The 22,494-nt window shown below is 33.7% G+C and overlaps 2 protein-coding genes across 2 annotated transcripts; one reads left to right on the top strand and one right to left on the bottom strand.

The window, feature by feature from the left end:
• The first annotated feature begins 5,029 nt into the window (after positions 1–5,029).
• On the top strand, positions 5,030–7,633 carry LOC145051511 (syntaxin-43-like). The gene is made up of 8 exons (XM_078999457.1): positions 5,030–5,490; positions 5,816–6,092; positions 6,202–6,291; positions 6,434–6,514; positions 6,621–6,698; positions 6,794–6,859; positions 6,957–7,037; positions 7,270–7,633. The coding sequence occupies exons 1-8, from the start codon at positions 5,297–5,299 to the stop codon at positions 7,375–7,377; spliced, it is 975 nt and encodes a 324-aa protein (XP_078855583.1). The 5' UTR covers positions 5,030–5,296; the 3' UTR covers positions 7,378–7,633.
• A 691-nt stretch (positions 7,634–8,324) lies between these two features.
• Positions 8,325–11,442, bottom strand: LOC145053799 (importin subunit alpha-1a-like). The gene is made up of 11 exons (XM_079001902.1): positions 11,093–11,442; positions 10,648–10,744; positions 10,484–10,575; positions 10,265–10,396; positions 9,993–10,178; positions 9,755–9,918; positions 9,583–9,661; positions 9,382–9,510; positions 9,178–9,305; positions 8,686–9,081; positions 8,325–8,594 (listed from the first exon to the last, which is right to left on the bottom strand). Exons 1-10 carry the CDS (start codon positions 11,300–11,302, stop codon positions 8,697–8,699), a joined length of 1,602 nt encoding a protein of 533 aa, XP_078858028.1. The 5' UTR covers positions 11,303–11,442; the 3' UTR covers positions 8,325–8,594; positions 8,686–8,696.
• Between the last annotated feature and the right edge of the window lie 11,052 nt (positions 11,443–22,494).

The following is a 22,494-nucleotide window of genomic DNA, read 5'->3' as shown; positions in this document are numbered from 1 at the left end:
TTTTTTTTATGATTACTTCTCCGGAAAATCCTATGTTGTGATGACAACCACTAACAACGTATCTCACCCGCATTTAAAATTTTCTACCTACTAAATATACAAACACCATGATAGAATGGTTTTAGTTTGATACCAATTATTGATTTTAAAATGCTTTGTTTTCTTCAAAAAAAAATTGTTTATAAATAATCGGAGATCATTTAATTGATTGAAGAGTATGGTTTGATTTAATTTATGTTTTAATGGGGGAAGGTCAAGATATCAGTGCGTGATTGGGGAATAAAGAAAAAAAGTCATTTAATTGATGGAAGAGTATGGTTTGATTTAATTTATGAAACATTAATGTTTAATGTGATTAATTTCTGAAACGGAAATGTAATATGTGTATTGAAAGGTAAACATAAATTGTTTGTACATGATGTAGTATCTAAAATGCTTTTTACTTATATATATATATATATATATATATATATATATATATATATATATATATATATATATATAATGATTTTTACTTATATAGTATGTATGATACCTCTTAAATTTCAAGAAATATCTAAAATGCTTTTTACTTATATATATATATATATATATATATATATATATATATATATATATATATAGGCGTAGGTTATTCTATTCTAATTAATTATTGTGTGGATGTAGGAATGATTGTGAGTCAATCATTTTACTTATTTTAAGAAAGTGATTAATACATATTATTAAATTAAAGATAATTGAAAAATACCATCTAATTTCATTATAAGGGTATTTTAGTCAATTAACGTAAATTTAAAAAATGAATATTGCAGATTTTAGGGAATAATTAATTTTCTAAACTTTAAAAATCGGACTTTTTGAATAATAAATATAAAGATTCGGACATTCTACAAGAATGTTTTTATCATTATCTTGAAAACAAAACATTAAATTCTGACAAACTCATATAAACATATATTATCAAGATTAATATTTTTTAATGAATACAAATTCAATATGAAAAGAATTTTAATATCTTAAAATCAGTAATTACATTCATTATTAACAAATATAATTATAATCATGCATAAATGACATTCATTCTGAAAGAACACAAGGAATAATTGTTAGCAATTATATTTATTCTTAAAGAATACAACTGAGAATGGTTAAAAATCAAATAAAAACATTGAAATCTAAGTAAAATACAACTATGAATATAAATTACATTTATTTTGAAATTGTTGATTATCTCCAGAACATTCTTGAAATTGCTGTAAGAATCATCCTCTCCTTCTTGAAAGACTGCATCTTCTACCAGAATCCAAAATACACTTGATCTTCTTCCAGAATCCAAAATACATTTGATCTTCTTTTTGAATCCAAAATACACTTTTGAGAAAAACTATTTTGCAAGCTCATTTGATTCCAACCGAAATAGAAAAAGTCCACATCAGTTGATCTTCTTTAAGAATCCTGAACAAGTGAACCAATTTGTTTGTAATTAGAAGATTAGAGCTAACGAATTATTTATATACATATAAATACATTCTGATGGAATATATTTATACCAGACATTCTGATAGAATACACTACATACCGACTGATAGAATAGACGTGTCCATTCATACCTTGATACATGGATCTTGCAATTTCTTATTACAGAAAAAGAAAACCATGAAAAGTTACTACAACTGCAAAAAGGAATACCTTAAGATAGCAAGAAAGTGTATGACAATCCTTAAAACCAAACTCATAAATTACAAGCAAAATTTTCTAAAATATATGCATATCATATTTATTTTGTCATAAGAATCTAATCAAATGATCTGATTCTAACGGAATCAACAAGTAAATAGTCTAAAATATGATGGATGAATACATACACTTCCTCGAGTATGGGTAAAACTTTTGCTAGTTATTCTTTAAAAGCTCTACAATAATATTGACTTATTCATATCTTATGTTAATTATTTCAAATAAAATAAAACTAATCCTTTTTGTCAAATTGAACCAAAAACACCAAAATCAATAAAAAAATAATTAATATTATACACTTCCACATCACATTCACAATTACTTTTCATGAAACAGTGAACTAAATAACCAATTACTCTTCATGAAACAGTGACTTGTGAATTGAATTAGAAAACAATTATCTACATGTTTGAGGGAAACAACAATTGATATTAAATTACATTTCAAGATTTTTAAAACAGAAAAAATGATGCATTTGTGTTTAGGAATAAAACAAATAATTAATTGACCTTTGTTGATGTTCCTCTGGTGCCTATTACCAATAAATCCACCGTCCAAATGAAATTAATTCACGAAATCACTAATGAGATATGGCCCAACATACGATGCAACAGCATTTGTAATAGCGAAAAGGGCATTGATTGCTACTTTCTTTCTTGTAAAATGATAAATCGATTTGTAAATTGATGAGTTTTGTGCTAAGCATTTGTTGAAGGATTCAGAGGTAAAACTACCGGAATCCATGAAATCAACATCCGGGACTTCATCTTGGTCGCCTTTGAAGCCTTCGTATTTTCCCCCTCGTCGCCTTCGTTCATCAGTCCACACAAGGGTAGATGGCGATTAGGGTTGGATTGATAAGATGATGTTGGTGAGATGTGGCACATTGATTAGTTGTTGGGGTTTTTGGAGAAAAACGGGCATAGATATAGACGAAAAGAAATTAGGTTAAAAGTCAATAAATCAATACCGTGATTATAGGAAGTATTTATGGAAGTTATTAATCAAATTACCAAATTACCTTTATTTATTTAATTAATTATTTAATTTTGATTGGTTCATATTTATTCCTACATCCACACAATAATTAGTTAGAATACATGAACATCTCTCTCTCTTATATATATATATATATATATATATATATATATATATATATATATATATATATATATATATGGTTATGATTAAATATGAATCGCATGTATTGTGTGAATGTGTGACTAAGTTTTAGCCTTTAGATTAAAAAAAAATAAAAGTATATGATATTAGGATACATGTTACTAACATGGACTAGCAATTACTCTATAATTACACTTAATTAATTATAAAGGCAAATATTAAATTTTATGAAGAGAGAGAAATGAAAATTATTTATATATTAGGCAACTAATTACATCAAATTAATTAATAAAAATCAAATCAAATGTTATATTTTATTTAATACATTCAAATATATGTTTTTAGCATTCGACGTAATGAAACATATATGACCATATATTTTCAATCTTTCATTCTTATAGAATACGATTTCTTTCAAATATTTTTTTTACAATTAAAATTCTTTAAGAATATTACGACATAAAAGAAGAAATATACACCAACTTATTTATTGTATTCTTTATGAATATGTAACCATTCTTAACGAATACGCACAATTTATAATTTTAACTAATATTCTTTAAGAATCTATAATCATTCTTAAAGACTACCTACAAAATTTATACTATATACTACTATTCTTTAAGAATCTGTAATTGTTCTTGAAGAAATTTTATTTGTTTTTTTATGGTTTTTGGATGTCTTTATCTTTACCTTTTTATGTTAACCAATAAATCATTCAATTAAAAGTTTTATTTTCCTCCTATAAACAAGAAAGAGAAAAGTTACAACATTTGGTACCAAGATTATATATTCTTTACTAGAAAAAAAGTTTATATTAAAAAAAACAACATTTCCGATGATACACTTCACAAAAGATTGAGCATACTTGAACTCACCCTGTTCTATTTTTTTTTGTAGGTATGAAGATATTTGGGATTGAACATTTTAAAAAATTAGTATAATTAAGGACATAAAGTTAATTCGGTAAGTTGAAAGCTACATATTATTGCTTTGTTTTTTTACTCAGTAAAAACAAATACACATATATATGATTTTAAATATATATTATTGCTTTGTTACAATTTGTAAGTTTGTCCTCGGTGGCCAACTTATGGTTCAAAAGGGTTATATATTTTCATAAGAATTTGTATATCTTTGACTATTTCCCTTATACACTATATATTTGTTTATTATCTATTTTTTTTGTAACGTTTCATTTTAATGGCTTATTAATTGATTCATTTATTCACCATAGTTATTTATTGTTAAAGTTATTATTATTTTTTTATATAATGATTGATCTAGAATTGGTCACACGTTCATACAATATTTAATGATTATATATGATCCTAACTCTCTCTCTCTCTCTCTCTCTCTCTCTCTATATATATATATATATATATATATATATATATATATATATATATATATATAAGGTTCATGTTATTTTCTTTTGTGGTTTTAATTTGTTCTCTTAAACACTTAAAAACAATTTATTTATTTTTATATTTTAAATTTTAATTAAATATAGAAAATTATGATACAAATATAAAAATTAAAATCTATTATTTTTAAATTGTTTTTAAATTCTCTTTAATAAATGAAAGTATTTTTCCCACTTGTCGCACTCTTATTCAATTTAACAAATGTCATCTTGTGGTTATTTGAATTAATTTTTTTTCCACATATCATTTTATGAAATTTTCTACTTTATTAAATTTCTCATAATATTTTAATATAATACATTATAATAAATATAATAATAAATGGTTATTAATTTCACTAATAAACTTACATTTTAATTACAAAATTCCCAAAATTAAAGTTTATTAATTTTTTCTTTATTTAAATGGTTTGTTTAAATTTAAAAGATAAAAAACACTTTCACTATAATAAATCATTATTTTTCTTATAAATTCAAAATTTTCAAATATTTTAACATTTATATTTAATTTTTTTTTAAAAATTAACTTATATAATAAATGGATCTCATACCTAGTTTTGTTATAAAAATTGATACAAAACATAATTAACATTTAATGATCATCATATTTTTTATTTTATTGATCCATTTAAAAACAATTTAAAAATAATGATCATCGTATCATTAAATGTGTTATGTTTTGTATGGATTTTTATAACAAAACATAACGAAACAGCAAATGAGTTTATGACGAGGTGTGCGTTTCCTTACAACCGAAGTATCATGTAAAACATAATTGAAGACAATTTCTCCATAATTTCATCACTATTCGCTCGTCACCACCTCTTGATTTTTTCAACAATCACTTACGTACCAAGGAATTTTGTTCTCTGATCACTAATAAGATCATCACAATTCACCCTTATGTTATTGTTCATCGACTGTGATGCTTATTGGAATCGTGGGATTTGAGGACAGTTTTTTCGTATGCATTGAACTACTCATCGTTTTCAGGGAGGCTTTTTTTCTTCAATGGCGACAAGGAATCGGACATTTCTTTTTAGGAGGTATAGAGACGCATTAAAGAGCGTTAGGGTTCCGTCAGGTTGTCCTGCGGTTTCCTCTAGCTCCGATGGTGGTTCGGTGATTGAAATGGCTGACGGTTCTCTGCTTAAGCAAAATCGTTCTTACGCTCCTCTTAGCACAGAGGATCCCGGAACTTCCTCGTATGTCGTTCGCGCCTCATTTGCTTTTCTGACACTTTATGAAATATGAAATATCTAAGCTATGGCTTATATTTTGAGCTTCAAATTTCGGAACAGAATTGACATTCTTGTGTGCTTGCACATCAGATGTATACATTTCTGCTTATTACCTTCAAAATTGTTACTCTCATGTGCTTGTAAACCCCATTTGAGCAATTTGTCTTTATTTTTGTGTAAAAAAGCCTACATATTGGAATAAGTCTTGTTCCCATTAAGCCCATTAAGTAAAAGCTTACTCTATTAAGCAAGCAGCACTTTAGTGAAGTTATGTTGTCCTTTTTTGCAGGGTGGGGACACCAATGGTGGGTCTCCCTCCAGCTTGGGTTGATGTATCTGAAGAAATAGCAGCAAACATTCGAGTTGCAAGGTCAAAAATGGCAGAGCTATCAAAAGCTCATGTGAAGGCTTTGATGCCCTCATTTGGGGATGGTAGGGAAGATCAGCACAGGATTGAAGCGCTTACACATGAAGTAACTGATCTTTTAAAAAAATCAGAGAAGAGATTAAGAAAATTATCTGGTGCTGGATGTGCTGAGGATTCAACTGTCAGGAAAAACGTGCAGGTATAATATAAAGTTAACTTTCATAGTGGATTTGAAGTTTTTATTTTAAATTTTTAATCAACTGAGCTGCATGTGAAATGAAACCATGTATGTTATGGTTTTATGGCAGCGATCTTTAGCCACTGATCTTCAAAGTCTTTCAATGGAACTTCGAAGGAATCAATCGACATATCTGAAACGCCTTCAGCAGCAGAAAGAGGTTTGCCCTAATTATTCTCTTTTAATTATTGATTATTGAAATCCAGGAACAAATGGAATGAAAAATTAAGTTGTTTGTTTTGTGTGGTGGAATGGAAAATATGATTCCTTCAGTTGAATAATATGTGACCTTTTTCATGTAGGGTTCAGATGGGGTTGATCTAGAAATGAAATTAAATGGAAAGCATTCTTCTATAAGCGAGGATGATGGTTATGATGATTTGGTATGTTCAATATTTTCCTTGTTGCATTAATCTAGTTATCTAGGGTTTTAATTTCACAGATTCTACAATCCTTTACCTCTAAACAGGTTGAAAATTATTTATCTAGGGTTTTAACAAACATCAAATGGCCAAATTGAAGAAAAGTGAGGCTTTCACAACCGAAAGGGACAGAGAGATTCAACAAGTAGGTGCAAGACATTTGTGTTTATGTTTTGTTCATTCTATTAAGTTGCTATTTTTGCATTTAGCTTACACTCTCTCTTTCTCTCTCCTCCACAGGTGGCAGCATCAGTGAACGAACTCGCACAGATCATGAAGGATCTTTCTGTCCTTGTAATTGACCAGGTCAAAGCCAATAGTTTTTTTTTTTATTATTATATAATTTGCCATATAAAGGCACAATGTTTATACTAACAAGACTTTTTTTTTTTTGGCAAAGCAGGGAACAATCATCGACCGAATAGATTACAATATTCAAAATGTTGCAGTAACTGTGGATGAAGGACTTAAACAGCTACAAAAAGTTTGTCTCTATCCTTCATTTCACCTTATAAACTGCTTCTTTCTACATTAAGTAAATAAGGAAACTCAAACACCCATATTATATATATATATATATATATATATATATATATATATATATATATATATATATATATATAGAGAGAGAGAGAGAGAGAGAGAGAGAGCTTAGTGGATTAAGTCAAAAAGAAACAAGAGGTACTAGAGTTGTGATGTTGGTAAGAAATTTGCAGGCGGAGAGAAACCAGAAACAAGGCGGAATGGTGATGTGTGCTACAGTGCTTGTCGTCATGTGTTTCATAATGTTGCTTCTTTTAATCCTCAAGGCGATTCTCTTCTGATGGGAGATCCCCATTCGTACATACATACATACATACATACATATAGTTCATCTGATTTATTTTTACACAAGGGTCACGTTGGTGTGTATAATTGGGTTAAAGTTGCTTTCATTGTATAGAGAGAATTTTATGTTATCAACTATTTCCCCTAAGAAAGGTTTTGTAGTTTCAGATGAAATAAGGTTTGATATTCAAATGTAGAGTTTACTAAAACAGTGATTTATAATTCAAGACGATCAATCATTCTCATGTGTCATCATTTATAGAAACTTACTCATACCTATACCTATAACAGGTGTATGCCAAGTTGCAGATCAATCCAAAAAAATAGGTTGTATTATAAATTGGAAAAAAAAGTACTATAAAATATTGTTTCATAAATATCGGTAAGCTGATTTAGTTATGACTTGTAAGTTAAAAAATCTCGGGATAATCACAAAAATTTATCACGTTATTATATATAGGTAACATATGAAATGACCCTTTTATGGTCATGGATTTATTATTTATATTTCGAATGATGGACTGAAAAATAAGTTGGAAAACATATCAAAAACCCAACAAACAAATCCAAAGTTTCAAAATATTATCATAAATAAAAAGGTGCCATTTCGTTGAAAACTAGCAACCATTTCGGATTTACAAGAATAAAGAAATTTATGACAAGACATTTCAGGAAAGGAATAAGATATGGTTCATTTACATTATTAATTCTCCATAACCACGTGGTTTTTTTTGTGATTATCCAAAAATCTAGCATGTCTAACATAAAATAATAAAAAAAGTAGCACAGTTAAAGTAATATTAAAGATTAATGGCATAGGTATTGTTAGCCACACTAATTACAAGTTATTAGGCAGAAAGAAGTTCCAAAGCCATAATAAAGACAGCGATAAAGCTAAAGCTGTCAACAGAAACTAGAATCTTGACTAGTACTGTAGTACATATAGGGAAATAAATGGTAGTAATTCTCAAGTAAGTGGCAAATAAGAAATACAAAGCAAAAACGGGACTAAATCCATAAATCCCAACGTCAAATAATCAAAGAGAAATATAACTACTTTACATCATAATTCATCAAGACACCAATCATCACTGCTAAGATATTGATTCTTAACAGTTAAACATAAACCCTCAAAAGTCAAAACTATAATAAAGCTAGACCACCACCCAGGTCAAAAAAAGAGCCCTACTTCACTTCAGAAAGGAGGAATCACCTGAAAGAATGGAAAGAAACATCAAACAAAAATAAGAATAAAAACAGCAAAGTATGAGACCAAATATGCATATTTATATTTATATACATACCTTCACTTGAATCAGTTGAAGGTAAATCCACCAGAGGGAACAGAAACATCAGCACCTCCAAAATGGAAAGCAGCAGCCTGAGGCTGAGGGGTTGCTTCGCCAGGTGGCATAACATCATCCTCTTCATCCAACCAATACGTCTCAAGAAGCTTCACTGCTTTCTCATATATCTCATTGTTATCATGACTCTGTAAATTCTCTATCTTCTCCAACCCTTCAGCATCATCAATCATTTGCGCATAAACATTTACATCCCCAGATTGCCCCAAATTCTTTTCAGCTTCACCAACCTTTAAAATGTTCTCAAGCCCCTCTAAACACACTGTCACTATTCGTGGGTCCGGACAGATCAGCAGGTCACACAAAGGTTTGATACACCCCTCGCTAACTAAATACCTGCAAAACACTCATCATTTTATACTAATATCTAGAACAACAGTACTAATCATAAAAGAAATTCAACAACCTCATTACAAAAAAAAAAATTCTCACTTAATTTGGTCGTGGGTTCCACCAGAAGTAGCATTTGAGATGGCCCATGCAGCCTCTTTCTTGATGTCAAATTCAGCATTTTGAAGCAAAAGAACAAGCGGACCAATGATATTTGCTTCAATCACTATCTGTAAAAAAGATACACATACAAGTCAATAATGCAAAGCTAATTAATATATATACTTAAATCTGGACAAAATTTACCTGAATCTGCTCCTTGTTGCCAGCTGTGATGTTTGATATAGTCCAACAAGCTTCCTTCTTAATGCTCTTTTTGTGATTACCATTCAACAGGTTCAGAAGACAAGGTAATGCTTGAAGATTGATTATATACTGCAAACCCATTGCAGAGTGTCAAATCATAATATTCTTCAAAAAAAAATATATTCCAAAATAAATGCTTACCTGAGTTTGCATATCATCTCCAGTAACAATGTTCCCAACTGTACGAAGAGCAGGGATAAGCACACTTGGAGATGCGCGACTGAAGATACATAAATATATATAGCAGAATGTTAGAAAATCAAAAAAGGATTGAAAAGATTCTAACTTTATAAAAAACAAACACCAGACTCACTTCAGTAGCTCAACCAATCTTGGACATACATTTGCTTCAATAACAGCTTGGATTTTATCATTGGTGCCATCAGAAAGATATGAAAGTGCCCAACAAGCATCTGTCAAGACTTCATCGTCTTCTGAACGAATAAGTTGCTGTAGAGCTGGAAGTGCAGGTTTCGTCTGTCAAATTCAAAACAAACCAAAAAGAGTGATCAGGGTTTAGGGTTTTAGGTTTAGGGTTTTGAGAGACTAACCTGATCAAAAGAAGGCTGTGGTTTGCCCCTACAAAAATTGGAAAGTGTCCAAGTGGCATTTCGCAACATAGATAGCTTAGCATGTGCGTTTAACTGAGAAAGTAAAGAAATCAAAGCTCCTTGTCCAAGTACAAGGTCACGACATTTAGGGGAATCACCAGCTACATTCCCTAGCGCCCATACAGCCTACCATGTACAGAGTAACAGAGAATCAGAAATCAAATTGAGTAGATAGAAATAGAATATAAAAAAGTTAAAAACAAGTAACATACCTGCTCCCTAACATCATCACTGGGAGATGCAAGAAGTTTCACAAATATCGGGACAGCTCCATGATCAATCACCACCTTTGTGTGTTCAGATGTTCCAGACGCAATATTAGTCAAAGCCCAAGCAGCCTCAAACTATAGAATACAGGAAGTGTATATTGTTATTATACAGGAGAGATGAAATTCTTGTTTGTATTTCTGTTTTATGATGTTCTATTTAACCTGTAGTTGGGGGAAATCCTCCCTCACAAGGAACTCAACAAAGCGAGGAACAACACCAGATTGAATAACTTCTTCAATTGGAGGGCTGCGTTCTGATTAAGATATTGTAATAGAATTAGCAATGTAGGAACAGTATACTGAGATTAAAATGATAATGGTATTACCTATTGATAAGAGTTTACGAAATTGAGTAGTGGCCTCAAGCTGCATGTTGTTATCATTAGAGAGAACTCCAGCAACCATTGCAGGGAGATTTTCCAACTGCAATTTGAACAATCACAAATAAATTCAGCGCTTACATCAAGACCTCATACTAGTACATAAAAATATCTTCCATATGAAATCTGTATAGGGTACACTCAGAAAGTAATGATGCTACAAAAAAAAAAAAAAAAAAAAAAAAAAAAAATCCTATACCGACACAACTAAAACCATGTCATTCAGCCATGTTTATCGGCGTGGAGTATATGACGATCGAGCTACAGTTACCAAAAGCAAAACAAACAGAAAACCCTAAAATTCCAGACACAACACAACAGAGTCACGAAACTACAACGTAAAGCCAGAAAAAATTGCATACAATACGACCGTATTACAAAATGTATATACCTTCTTTTCGGCGGCGGAAGCAGACTGAACGGGCATGGCGAACTGGCCAGCAGTGACTTCGCGTCTCTTCTTCTGCAAACTTTCTTCTCTCCGGTTCTTACGGATCTCAACCATGTTGTCTTCTCGCCTCCGGCGCCCTTCCTCGGCATCAACCGCCACCTTGTATCGGTTCCGGCGAACCTCCGTTCTGGCGCTAGGTCTCAGCGACATCGTTACAGTTCCTAGCGAGAAAGAGAATACCCTAGAAAGCGGTTAAGGGACTAGAGATTCTATGTCTGTAAATCTAATACCAGGTATTCAGTATCGATCAATTGTAGAGCGACACCGACTATAAAGAGCGAGTGAGGGTTTTGTGTTTTCCGCCCCGGGAGAGAAATAGAGGAAGAGATACGGGCGGGCCAAAAAGAAAGCTTTATTCGTAGGGTTTTTTTCAAATTTTGAATCAACAAACTACCATTACTCTGGTTAAGGGTGTTAGAAAGCTAAAAAATAGGTTGGTTATTGTTTAATCCCACCACAATAAACAAATTTAAGTGTTTGGATATGAGTCTTTAAAAATTAGTTTATTATGGTAGGAATAAGCTAAATAAACCGATTTTAATAAACAAGGGGAATGCTTATTGTTTATTTGTTCTTTTACTCATATAAGTTGTTTTGTTTGTCAAACACTTAAAATACTTATTGTTTATTGTTTATTCTCACCGCAATAAGATAATTCAAACACATTTTAAAAAAGTGTTTATTCTCACCGCAATAAACAAATAAGTAATAAGCTAATAAGCAAAAAACTATTTATCCAAACACCCCTATAAACTTAAAGGAAAATAGCATTGTAATGTTGTGAAATTCAGAATAAATCTACATCTACCTTTTCTAATAAACAAAATAAAAATTTGCCACTTGTCCATTTTCTAAATCCTTAGTTTTCCAAGTGGCTTCTTACTATCCCATAAATCTTTGCGACACTTATGAAATCAAGTTTCAAACGCTTCCCCTATATCCCTGCTACGTCCCATATAGTCACCCACATTTAGGGATTTAATTTATTTGACTTCACTACAACCATTTTTGAAATTGACATGATGGAGTCCTATTACATTTTTCTTCTCTCATGATCTTCTTCCTTATTGTCGCAATGAAGATTCAACCATTCCATGGACAGGAGCAAGGTGTTCGACGACATTGGGACCATAATAAAGGATGGCTTATTTACTTCATCCAATTTCAAGTTAGTTATCAAACTTTCTTCCTCTTACTATACAATTCTAGAAGCTTGTAAATTTTCGATTTTGATTTCTTATGTGTATCTGCGTGTGTGTGATTGTGTTTCTTGCAAACTTCTATTTGAAAACATAACTTCACTTTAATTATTGATTTATCTTGATTATTGGTTTGTAGGCCTTCTTTTAACTTGTAACCCTTCGTGGATGTTTATTATTTTTATAAAAAGGTTAAAATACTAGAAATTGTCTGTTGTGCATTAGGTTAGTACTCAGACACGTATGTCAATGGGAAATGTATATTCTTGTTGTACTCAGAAATGTTGATTTTTGGATAGATGTGGGAAAAAGCTCGGGTGCATGTGTTGCTTGAGATTTAAGAATAAAATTCAGAAGAAGACCACCATGTAATTTTTTCTGATTTTGACCATATTAGATTTTGGTCCAACTTTAATATGTGTAAGTTTTACAAAATTTACAATAATACCTTTGTAGGAAAGTGATTGGGAAGGAGTGGAAGTTGGTGATGATGAAATAGATCAAGATTTGCTTTATTCAGTTGTACTATATCATATACCAGACCTTAAGAAGGTTATCTTCATGCCATGGAAATAGCTTTCAATAAGGTCAAAGTGAAAGTACATATATTATAAACCACCAACCCTACTATTTTTGACATAGACTAAAGAATGTATTATGATTTTACTTAGCAGGATGATTATGATGATGGTTGTAATGTTAATCTACTAAATGTTGATGATCCCCCTCAATAACGTTTCTTTATAAAATAAAAATAAATAAATAACTCATATTCTTGTTTTCATATTTATATAATTTCATGTTGATCACCATAGATTTTGCTTCAAAAATTCTCGGGTTCCATGAGATTTTGCCCCAATTGAACACTATATTTATGATTTGATGGGAGGTATTTGTTGCAGCTTTTTATAAGAAAAATAAGTTGAACACCAGGAATATTTCAGTCAAACCAAAACCATTTGTATCATGTATGTGTTTTTTAATTTTCATATTGAACATGGAACTCCACAATTTTATAAGAGAAGAATGTGAAGGATTTGGGGATTCATTGGCAGAATGGCTTGAAATACCTAACAACTTCCCCTTCTCCACTCTCATGTTTTTCATTTATAATTGTTTCTTGAATCAAGTATCATATTCATTTGCATGTTTCAATCATATTTTTAGTTTATAACTTTAGAGTTGTTCGATCCAAATGACCCTTCCACTGTTAAGAAAAATATAACCCAAATTAACCCATTTTAGGAAAACAAGTCGAAATTTCAGCTCTAAGCATCTAACATAAAATTTTTCTTGTGAAAATTTGCAGAAAAAACAAATTAACAAACCCAGGCCGGTATTTGCAGTTGACATTAAAACAATATTTCAAGAAGTGAAGGAAAAACAAGAAGAAGTAGAAAGGATTTTTTTTTTGTTATGTTAGATGCCCCTTATATTTCCCTGCCTTTGTTGGTCCTCATTAGATAATGAAATGTTATTGATGAGTTCCCCCTTCAAAGTGTTTTGCTTTTGTTAGCTTTGGGTGTAGTTTTTTAATTTAGTGTTTCTTTCATTTCTTTGTTTTTTGGTGTTACTATTGTAATTAGTTTTGTATATGTACTAGCCGCTAACTGGCTTCTTTCTTTTCCTCCAACCATTTTTTTTAGTTTCTTTCATTTCATTGTTTCTCAACTACAAATCTAGCCACTTTTTTATTCATAATTTGATAAAGGATTTAGGTCATTTTTGGTCACTTAACTTTTGGTTTTGTGCTTATTTGGTCACTTAACTCTTTTTAAGTTTTAAAAGGTCATCAAGCTTTTGACTTTGAGCTCATTTAGTCACTTAACTTTTGGTTTGGTCACTTAACTTTTAGATTTGTGCTCATTTAGTCACCTAACTTTTAAAATTGTGCTCATTTAGTCACTAAAATTTTGAAAAAATTTAAAAGTTTAGTGACTAAATGAGGACAATTTTAAAAGTTAGGTGACTAAATGTGACCAAACCAAAAGTTAAGTGATTAAATGAGCACAAAGCCAAAAGTTTGATGACCTTTTAAAACTTAAAAAGAGTTAAGTGACCAAATGAGCACAAACCAAAAGTTAAGTGACCAAAAATGACCTAAACCCTTTGATAAAAGCTATGTTTTCTATTTGTCATTATTTGTATAGACATCTAGATCATTGCAAGAAACTGATAATGCAATTGATGCAACCTTTAGGATAAAGTATTTACATATAAAACATTTTACATATTAATTTGAACCAATCATTATAAAGTTAGACAAATCATATTACTCTATAAACTAATAAATGTTTGAAAATCATTAATTAATAATTATGACTGTAAAGTATTAATATTATTTTAATTTGTTAACTGTGGTTTCCATGGGTTATAACCTAGTTTTTTAATATTTAAAATAGAATAAACATTTATTTTTATAAAGTTACATTCAAGTCAAACAATCTGTTCATAAACCATAATACAAAATCAGAGTTATAAGAAAAACAATACGAAATCTCAAATCATGAAACTATTGATGTGTGTGTACAGTCTCATCTTCGTAATCCGATAAGTACCTGGAAAATAGTTGAATCCACAATTGTAATTCAAAACTTAGTGAGTTCTCAAAAATACCCCACATAACAATATACATATAATACATGCACACATGAGCCTACAATCTGACTTGACCGCCTTGCAAGGCCTACAGTACACCTGGACCGCTCTCTTGAGCCTACAACATATAGTTGTACCGCTCTCTTGAGCCTACAACACGGGGCTGGACCGCTCTCCTTGGGCTTTTAGTCTGATTGGACTACCACGCAAGGCATACAGTACACCTGAACCGCACAGGTCTCTTGGCCTACAACACAAAGCAAGACTGCCTCAACTCAACCACAATATGTCAACATATACACATAACAATAACAAGAAAGAACATGTAATTGTAACAAATCTACTAGCCTAACAGATCAATACGATATAACAACATCATATCAACAAGGATACCTTGATCACTACAACATAACAACATTTTATTCACAAGGGTACTTGGATCACTACAACATAACAACATCCTACATACAAGGATACATACTATAGTAATAAAGTATAGTGAGAAAACTCACATGAGCTAAATAGTAGAAGATCCACGCTAGTCTCAACAATAGAACTAGCCACCCAAGTTCCCTAAAGCCAACCCAAGACTATCCTTTAGCTAAATACTTAATTCTACCCAAGTTTAACAAAGCGTCAAATTGCTCAAAAAGTCAACGGCCAAAAGTCAACAGTCAAAACCAGCCCAGTTGACCACTACGTGATGACCAAGCATTTATCACGACGTGGCAAACTCATGACAACACAGTCGTGAGAAACCCCAATCGTCACAACGTGGTGAGTATATCACCACGTCGTGGGAACTAGTGATCGACAATTTAATGAATTAAGCCCTTAATCCATTATGCCACTCACTCATCTCTTTCGAAAGGATTCCTTACACCAAAATAACTCATAAAAATCATTGATTTATGGACATGCATGTCTTGAACTCCAGTTAGGTCAAAAATGGTAAAATTAGGTAAAAGCTGATGGGTTTTATACAAACAATCATATGTGTGCATGCAACCCTAAATTTAGGATCTATGTTTTCACTATTAGATACACAACATTATGAACACATGAAGAACCCTAGCAAGCTCCTAGGTATTTCGAAATTTAGATGGTGCAAAGAATTACATACCTCTTGTTTTTATATTGTAATAACAACTCAAATATTTAATTTCCTTGCCTTTGAAAGCAAGTACCACAAGTGTAGTACCTCTAATGGCTCACAAACACCAATAGCAAATGGAGAGGCAAGAGAGAGAGAGGGGGGATAGGTAGAAAATCAACTCTAGGTCTTCTAGGGATCAAGTGGCCGATTTCCCTTATCCAAGGGGTCCTTATATAGGGTAGAGACTAGGGTTTCAGTCCTTATCCTCATCTGGTTGCTTTCCCACCAAGCAGCCCATAAGATAAGTCTAGAAGCCTTATCCTTGGACGAATTCTATGGCCTTATCCCCTTTAATTCGTCCATCCTATCCATAGGGCATCCATTGCCCTAATTTGCAACTATCACATAATTACAATTCAACCCCTCTAGTTTAATTAATTACTTTTGATCACAAAATTAATTATTAATTAATTATTGACCAATATTAATTAAACATACATGATTTCTCCTTTAATATATTATTCTTATAATATATTAATAAATCATAATAACCTATTTCTCTATTATTTCTCTAGTCAAGTTTCTTTGGTGAAGGCAACCCAAAAGGACCATGCACAACTGGGTCAAGTACCTACCAAATATGGTTACGGGCTTAGACACTAATCCAACAGTCTCCCACTTGGATAAGTCTAGTAACCATAAATGCAAGCACAACTCGATTAGTAATCATAGCTCTCAAAGACGCTGTCAAACTCTGATCATATCAGTAACCCGTCCTTTAGATAAGGGATCGTACAGTCCTCTATTCTAGATATCATGTGGACAATCACATGGAACATAGTCATACTTATTGTCCAGCAGTTTGTTTATCGATCTCAGATTCATTTGACATAGAACTTAATTGAACACATCAATTCAGTCCTGACCGAGCCCGACACATAAGTCAAATCAAATCATCGAGGGGCCCTGATGTCGCTTTTACCCTCTTAGGATAAAAGGAACAGATAAAATTCGACTTATATGCATTTACTATTCACTAATCAAAATACACACAACAATGCATTTTATGACATCAAGTTACTGATGCGTTTTCGCATTATCAATGCACAACCAATTAGCAAACAATAAACCATATATCTTGGTTTTAAGACCATATGATATTATCGTCTTGCGATCACTCGTGATAAATTCCATGAAGTGATTCCAGCAAGCGCGGGTTTATTTCAATGCTCAAAACTTGTTCATAAGCACTCATGAACGTTGTAGCAAACCTTTGTTATGTCTAATACCTTTTAGACGATCTACACACCTATTCATGACAGTCTTCATTCATACCTACTTCCAACATATGAACGACTGCGGACCGTTCGAATAATTCGACTATTCTTAAATAACTCAATTATTCAGGAAGTCAAAACATGCAAACTGAAACAATAGTTAAACAATTATCATAATACAGTAACTTTACTTATAAATAATACTCCTTTATTTAATCATCAAATGTCAATTACATTTATCTATTACACGTTTCTAAACTATCTAATCTAAACTAATATCGTCCTTCAACACAATGCTCCTAGCGTGCTGCAAGTGCTTAACCCTACTCAATCCCTTTGTAAGCGGATCTGTTGGATTATCACGATACCCTCTTCACTACGAGGAGTCCTTCTTCTACCCGATGTCGATTAAAGTGATATTTTTTGTCGATACATTGAGATCTACCATGATCCCTCGGTTCTTTGGTCAAGGCAACCGCTCCTTCATTATCACAGAAAATTTCCATGGGCTCCTGTATGGCTGGCACAACTCCAAGGTATCCAATGAAATTCTTTAGCCATATTGCCTATTTTGATGCTTCGCTTGCTGTAATGTACTCTGATTCTCACGTTGAATTAGCTACGGTTTCTTGCTTGGAACTTTTCCAAGTCACTGCTCCTCCATTAAGGGTAAAGACCCAGCCCGACTGCGAACGGTAGTTGTCCCTATCGATCCGGAAACTGGCGTCACTATACCCTCGCACCTTTAAGTCATCACTCCCACCGAGGACTAAAAACCATTCCTTGGTCCTACGAAGGTACTTAAGAATATTATTGACTGCGGTCCAATGTGCTTTGCCAAGGTTCCCTTGATATCTACTGACCATGCTCAAAGCGAAGGCCACATCAGGGCGAGTACAAGTCATAGCATACATGATCGAGCCAATTGCAGAAGCGTAAGGTACTCGACTCATCTCTGCTATCTCGGCTTCGGTACTCGGACTTTGAGTCTTACTCAACTGGGCATTACTTTGGATTGGTAACTCCCCTTTCTTGGAATTCTCCATACTAAAACGTTTTAGTACCTTGTCCAAGTAAGTATTCTAACTATGTCCTATTAGTCTCTTACTTTGGTCTCTCACTATCCTTATTCCCAAAATATAGGAAGCCTCTCCGAGGTCCTTCATAACGAAGCACTTCCCGAGCCAGGACTTAACTTCCTGGAGTGTCGGGATGTTGTTTCCTATGAGTAGTATGTCATCGACATACAATACGAGGAAGCTAACTATACTCCCACTGGCTTTGACATATACACATGATTCATCTTCGCTTCGTACAAACCCAAACTCTTTGACTTTCTCATCGAAGCAAATATTCCATCTGCGAGACACTTGCTTAAGTCCATAAATGGACTTCTCAAGCTTGCACACTCTATTAGGATGCTTCGCATTGACAAAACCCTCTGGCTGAGCCATGTAAACATCCTCAGCCAACCTCCCATTAAGGAAATCGGTTTTGACATCCATTTGCCATATTTCATAATCATGAAATGCAGCAACAACCAACATCACCCTAATAGACTTTATTTTAGCAACTGGTGAGAAGGTCTCATCATAGTCAACTCCGGGAGTTTGAGTAAAGCCCTTCGCAACCAATCGTGCCTTATACATGTGTACATTCCCATCCATGTCGGTCTTCTTCTTGAATATCCACTTCCACCCAACCGTCTTACGTCCGGGCACACGGTCAACCAAATTCCAAACTTGGTTGCCGTACATTGAATCTCGCTGTCCATCGCCTCTTTCCATTTTGCAGACTCCAGGCCTGCCATGGATTCCTTATATTTGTTAGGTTCATCTAAATTTATTAGTGTACTATCACTAATATACGTATCCCCTTCTGTAGTAATATGAAAACCATATAACTGGGGTTGAACTCTAACCCTTTCACAACGTCTAAGAGGTAAGGATTCGTCAATCGGTTCAACCGGAGTTTCCTCTACGGGTTGAGCGCCATTGTTAGAGGTTCCTTCATCGCTCGACTCCTAAATCTCTTCAAGATCGATTTGCCTCCCACTGTCCCCTTGACTTATGAGTTCTCTCTCTCTCGGAAAACCCCTCTCCTCGCAACGAAGACAACATTGTCACTCGTTCTATAAAAGAGATATCCAAAGGATTTCTACGGGTAACCGATGAAAATACACCGCTCACTACGTGGTTCGATCTTGTCGTGAGTCTCTCGTCTTATGAAAGCCTCGCAACCCCAAACCTTGATATGTGCCAACGAGGGAGCTTTCCCTGTCCACATCTCGTGAGGTGTTTTGGCAACCTTCTTTGTAGGGACTAAGTTAAGGATATGGGCGGCAGTCTCTAAGGCATACCCCCAGAATGAGATAGGTAGTGAAGCACGACTCATCATGGAACGAACCATGTCCAACAGGGTTCGATTATGCCTCTCAGCCACACAGTTCAACTGTGGTGTCCTAGGCGGCGTCAATTGCGAAACTATTCCGCATTCCTTGAGGTAGTCGTGGAATTCAAGACTTAGGTACTATCCTCCTCGATCGGATCGAAGCATCTTGATTTTCCTGCCCAATTGATTCTCCACTTCTTGTTTAAACTCTTTGAACTTTTCAAAGGTTTCTAATTTGTGCTTGATTAAATAGATATACCCATATCTACTATAATCGTCTTTGAAAGTCACATAGAAGCGATTTGCGTCCCTTGTGGTGGATCTAAAGGGCCCACACACATCGGTGTGTATGAGATCCAATAGACCCTCACCCCTTGCACATGTGCCAGTGAAGGGTGACTTGCTCATCTTTCCAAGTAAATAAGACTCACACACGTCATCGTCCCTAAGGTCGAATGACTCCAACACGCCATCCTTTTGGAGTTGGGCTATGCGTTTCTTGTTGACATGTCCAAGACGACAATGCCACAAGCATGCTTTATCCATACTATTGGAAGAATCCACACACAATACATCATTTCCTAGGTTATCTACAACCATAACAGTTTCATAAATTCCATTACAAGGCAATGCTTCAAAATATAAAACTGATGGATTTTAGCCATAAGAACATCCTATGTGCTCATACAAACCCTAATGCTTGGATCTAGGTTTCTCTATTGTACATGCAATTCATCCAAGACTATAAACCCTAGTTCTAGCATACAAGTAATCATATTAACATAAGAATGGGTTTAAGATATTACCTTGATTGTTATGTAGCTATAACAATCTCAAATCCTCCTTGTATTGACTTTAGAAAGCTTAGAGTCACAAATGTCAATCCTCTAATGGCTCACAAACACCAAGAGCAAGAAGATGAAAAGGAGAAGAGAAGGAGGCTGCCCAAAACGTGTGGAAACCTTAATCAATTAGTTCACCACGTTTTTGGGGCATAAGGGTTCTTTAAATAGTGAGGCTATTAGGGTTATCTAACAAGGAAACCCTAATTTGGATGCTTAAGCCCTAAGCAACCCATGGACTCCTTCCTTAAAGGCCCTAGAACGATTTCTAATGGGTTTCCCCATAGAATTCGTCCACCCCTTTAATATGGAGTCCATTAGCTCAATATTCAACTATCATACAATTGACAGTTCTAGTCCCTTGGTTTAATTAATGTCTTTTAGTCACAAACTTAATTCTTATTAATTCTTGACTAATATTAATTAAACAATATGATTTCTCCTTTAATATATTATTCTCATAATATATTAATAAATCATATTTAATCCTTTCTCTCCATAATTCATCCTATCAAGTTGCTTTGGTGAAGGCAACCCAAAAGGACCATGCACCATCGGGTCAAGTACATACCAAAATAGTTATGGACTTAGACACTAATCCAACAAAAACACCATTTAGATAAGCATAAATCGATCTTTTCTCATTATCAAACAAATATCTAAATCCTTGTCTAAACAAACCATGAAATGAAATGATGTTTCTTGCCATATCTGGCGAATAGCAACAATTATTTAAATCTAAACCTAATCCATTACTAAGCACTAGAGAATACACTCCAATCTTGGTGACAGGCGACGATCTTCTGTTCCCCGTGATTAGATTTATTCTTCCACGCTCCACATCCCTATCTCTTCTTAGTCCCTGCAAATCAGAGCATATGTGAAAACCACATCTTGTATCAAGAACCCAAGAAATATAATGTGATGAATCATTGTATTTAATTGTGTAAATACCTACGAAAGATGGCTTGATCTTCCCATCCTTGATGGCTTGCAGATATTCCGAGCAACTTCTCTTCCAATGCCCTATTTTGTGGCAGTGGTGGCACTCTGCCTCCTTTGGGTTTGAGTTGGGCTTAGCAGAACCAACTTTGGTTCCACTAGAAGAGGCACCATCTTGGGCCTTTCCCTTGTGGTGGCTCTTGGAAGGAGCCTTCCTCTTCTTGCCCCTCCCTTGCCCAATGGCCAAAGCAGGAGCAGCGGGAGGAGTGGGAGTAGATGCAACAGACTTGTCCTTGAGGTTGCTTTCAGCAGTCCTAAGCAACCCTTGAAGCTTGCTCATGGTGACCTCTTCCTTATTCATATGATAGGTCATGCGGAACTGGTTGTAGCAGGGAGGCAAGGAGTGAATGATAATGTCAATTGCCAGCTCTTCATCGAAGTTAACATTCAACTTCAGCAGGCGATCGACATATCTCTGCATCTTTTGTAGATGATCGGTAAGGGACTCTCCACTGCCCATTTTGGTAGTGATCATCGAAGTGATGATCTCATACCTCTCTTGCCTTGCACTTTGGTGGTAACGGTCCACCAAGTCTTGATGCATCTCATAGGGATAGTAGTTCTCATAGGACTTTTGTAGTTCGGCAATCATGGTTGCTAGCATGATGCAATGGACTTTCGTAGCATCACGCTCATGGGCCTTAAAGGCAGCGATCTCTTCGGGAGTAGCAGTGTTGATGTTCACCTCCTTCTGCTCCTTATCTAGGACATACTTTTTTTCCTCGTAACGAGTGACCATTTGGATGTTACGGATCCAATCATTGAAATTGGACCCGTCGAATATCACTCTCCCACATAAATTCATGAGTGAGAACGAGCCGGAGGAGTTCAAGCCGGAAGCATTGTTGTTGTTTGAGTTCGACATCTGAAATAGAAAAAGAACAAAGTTTGATTAGAAATGAATCCCTAATTAAACACCCGAAATGAGAAATTAGAG

This window comes from Lactuca serriola, chromosome 5 (genome assembly GCF_051521515.1).
Source record: "Lactuca serriola cultivar US96UC23 chromosome 5, Lser_US96UC23_V15, whole genome shotgun sequence".
NCBI lineage: Eukaryota > Viridiplantae > Streptophyta > Magnoliopsida > Asterales > Asteraceae > Lactuca > Lactuca serriola.
The sequence above is the reverse complement of the archived record's forward strand: the minus strand, read 5'-3'. Positions and strand labels throughout refer to the sequence as shown.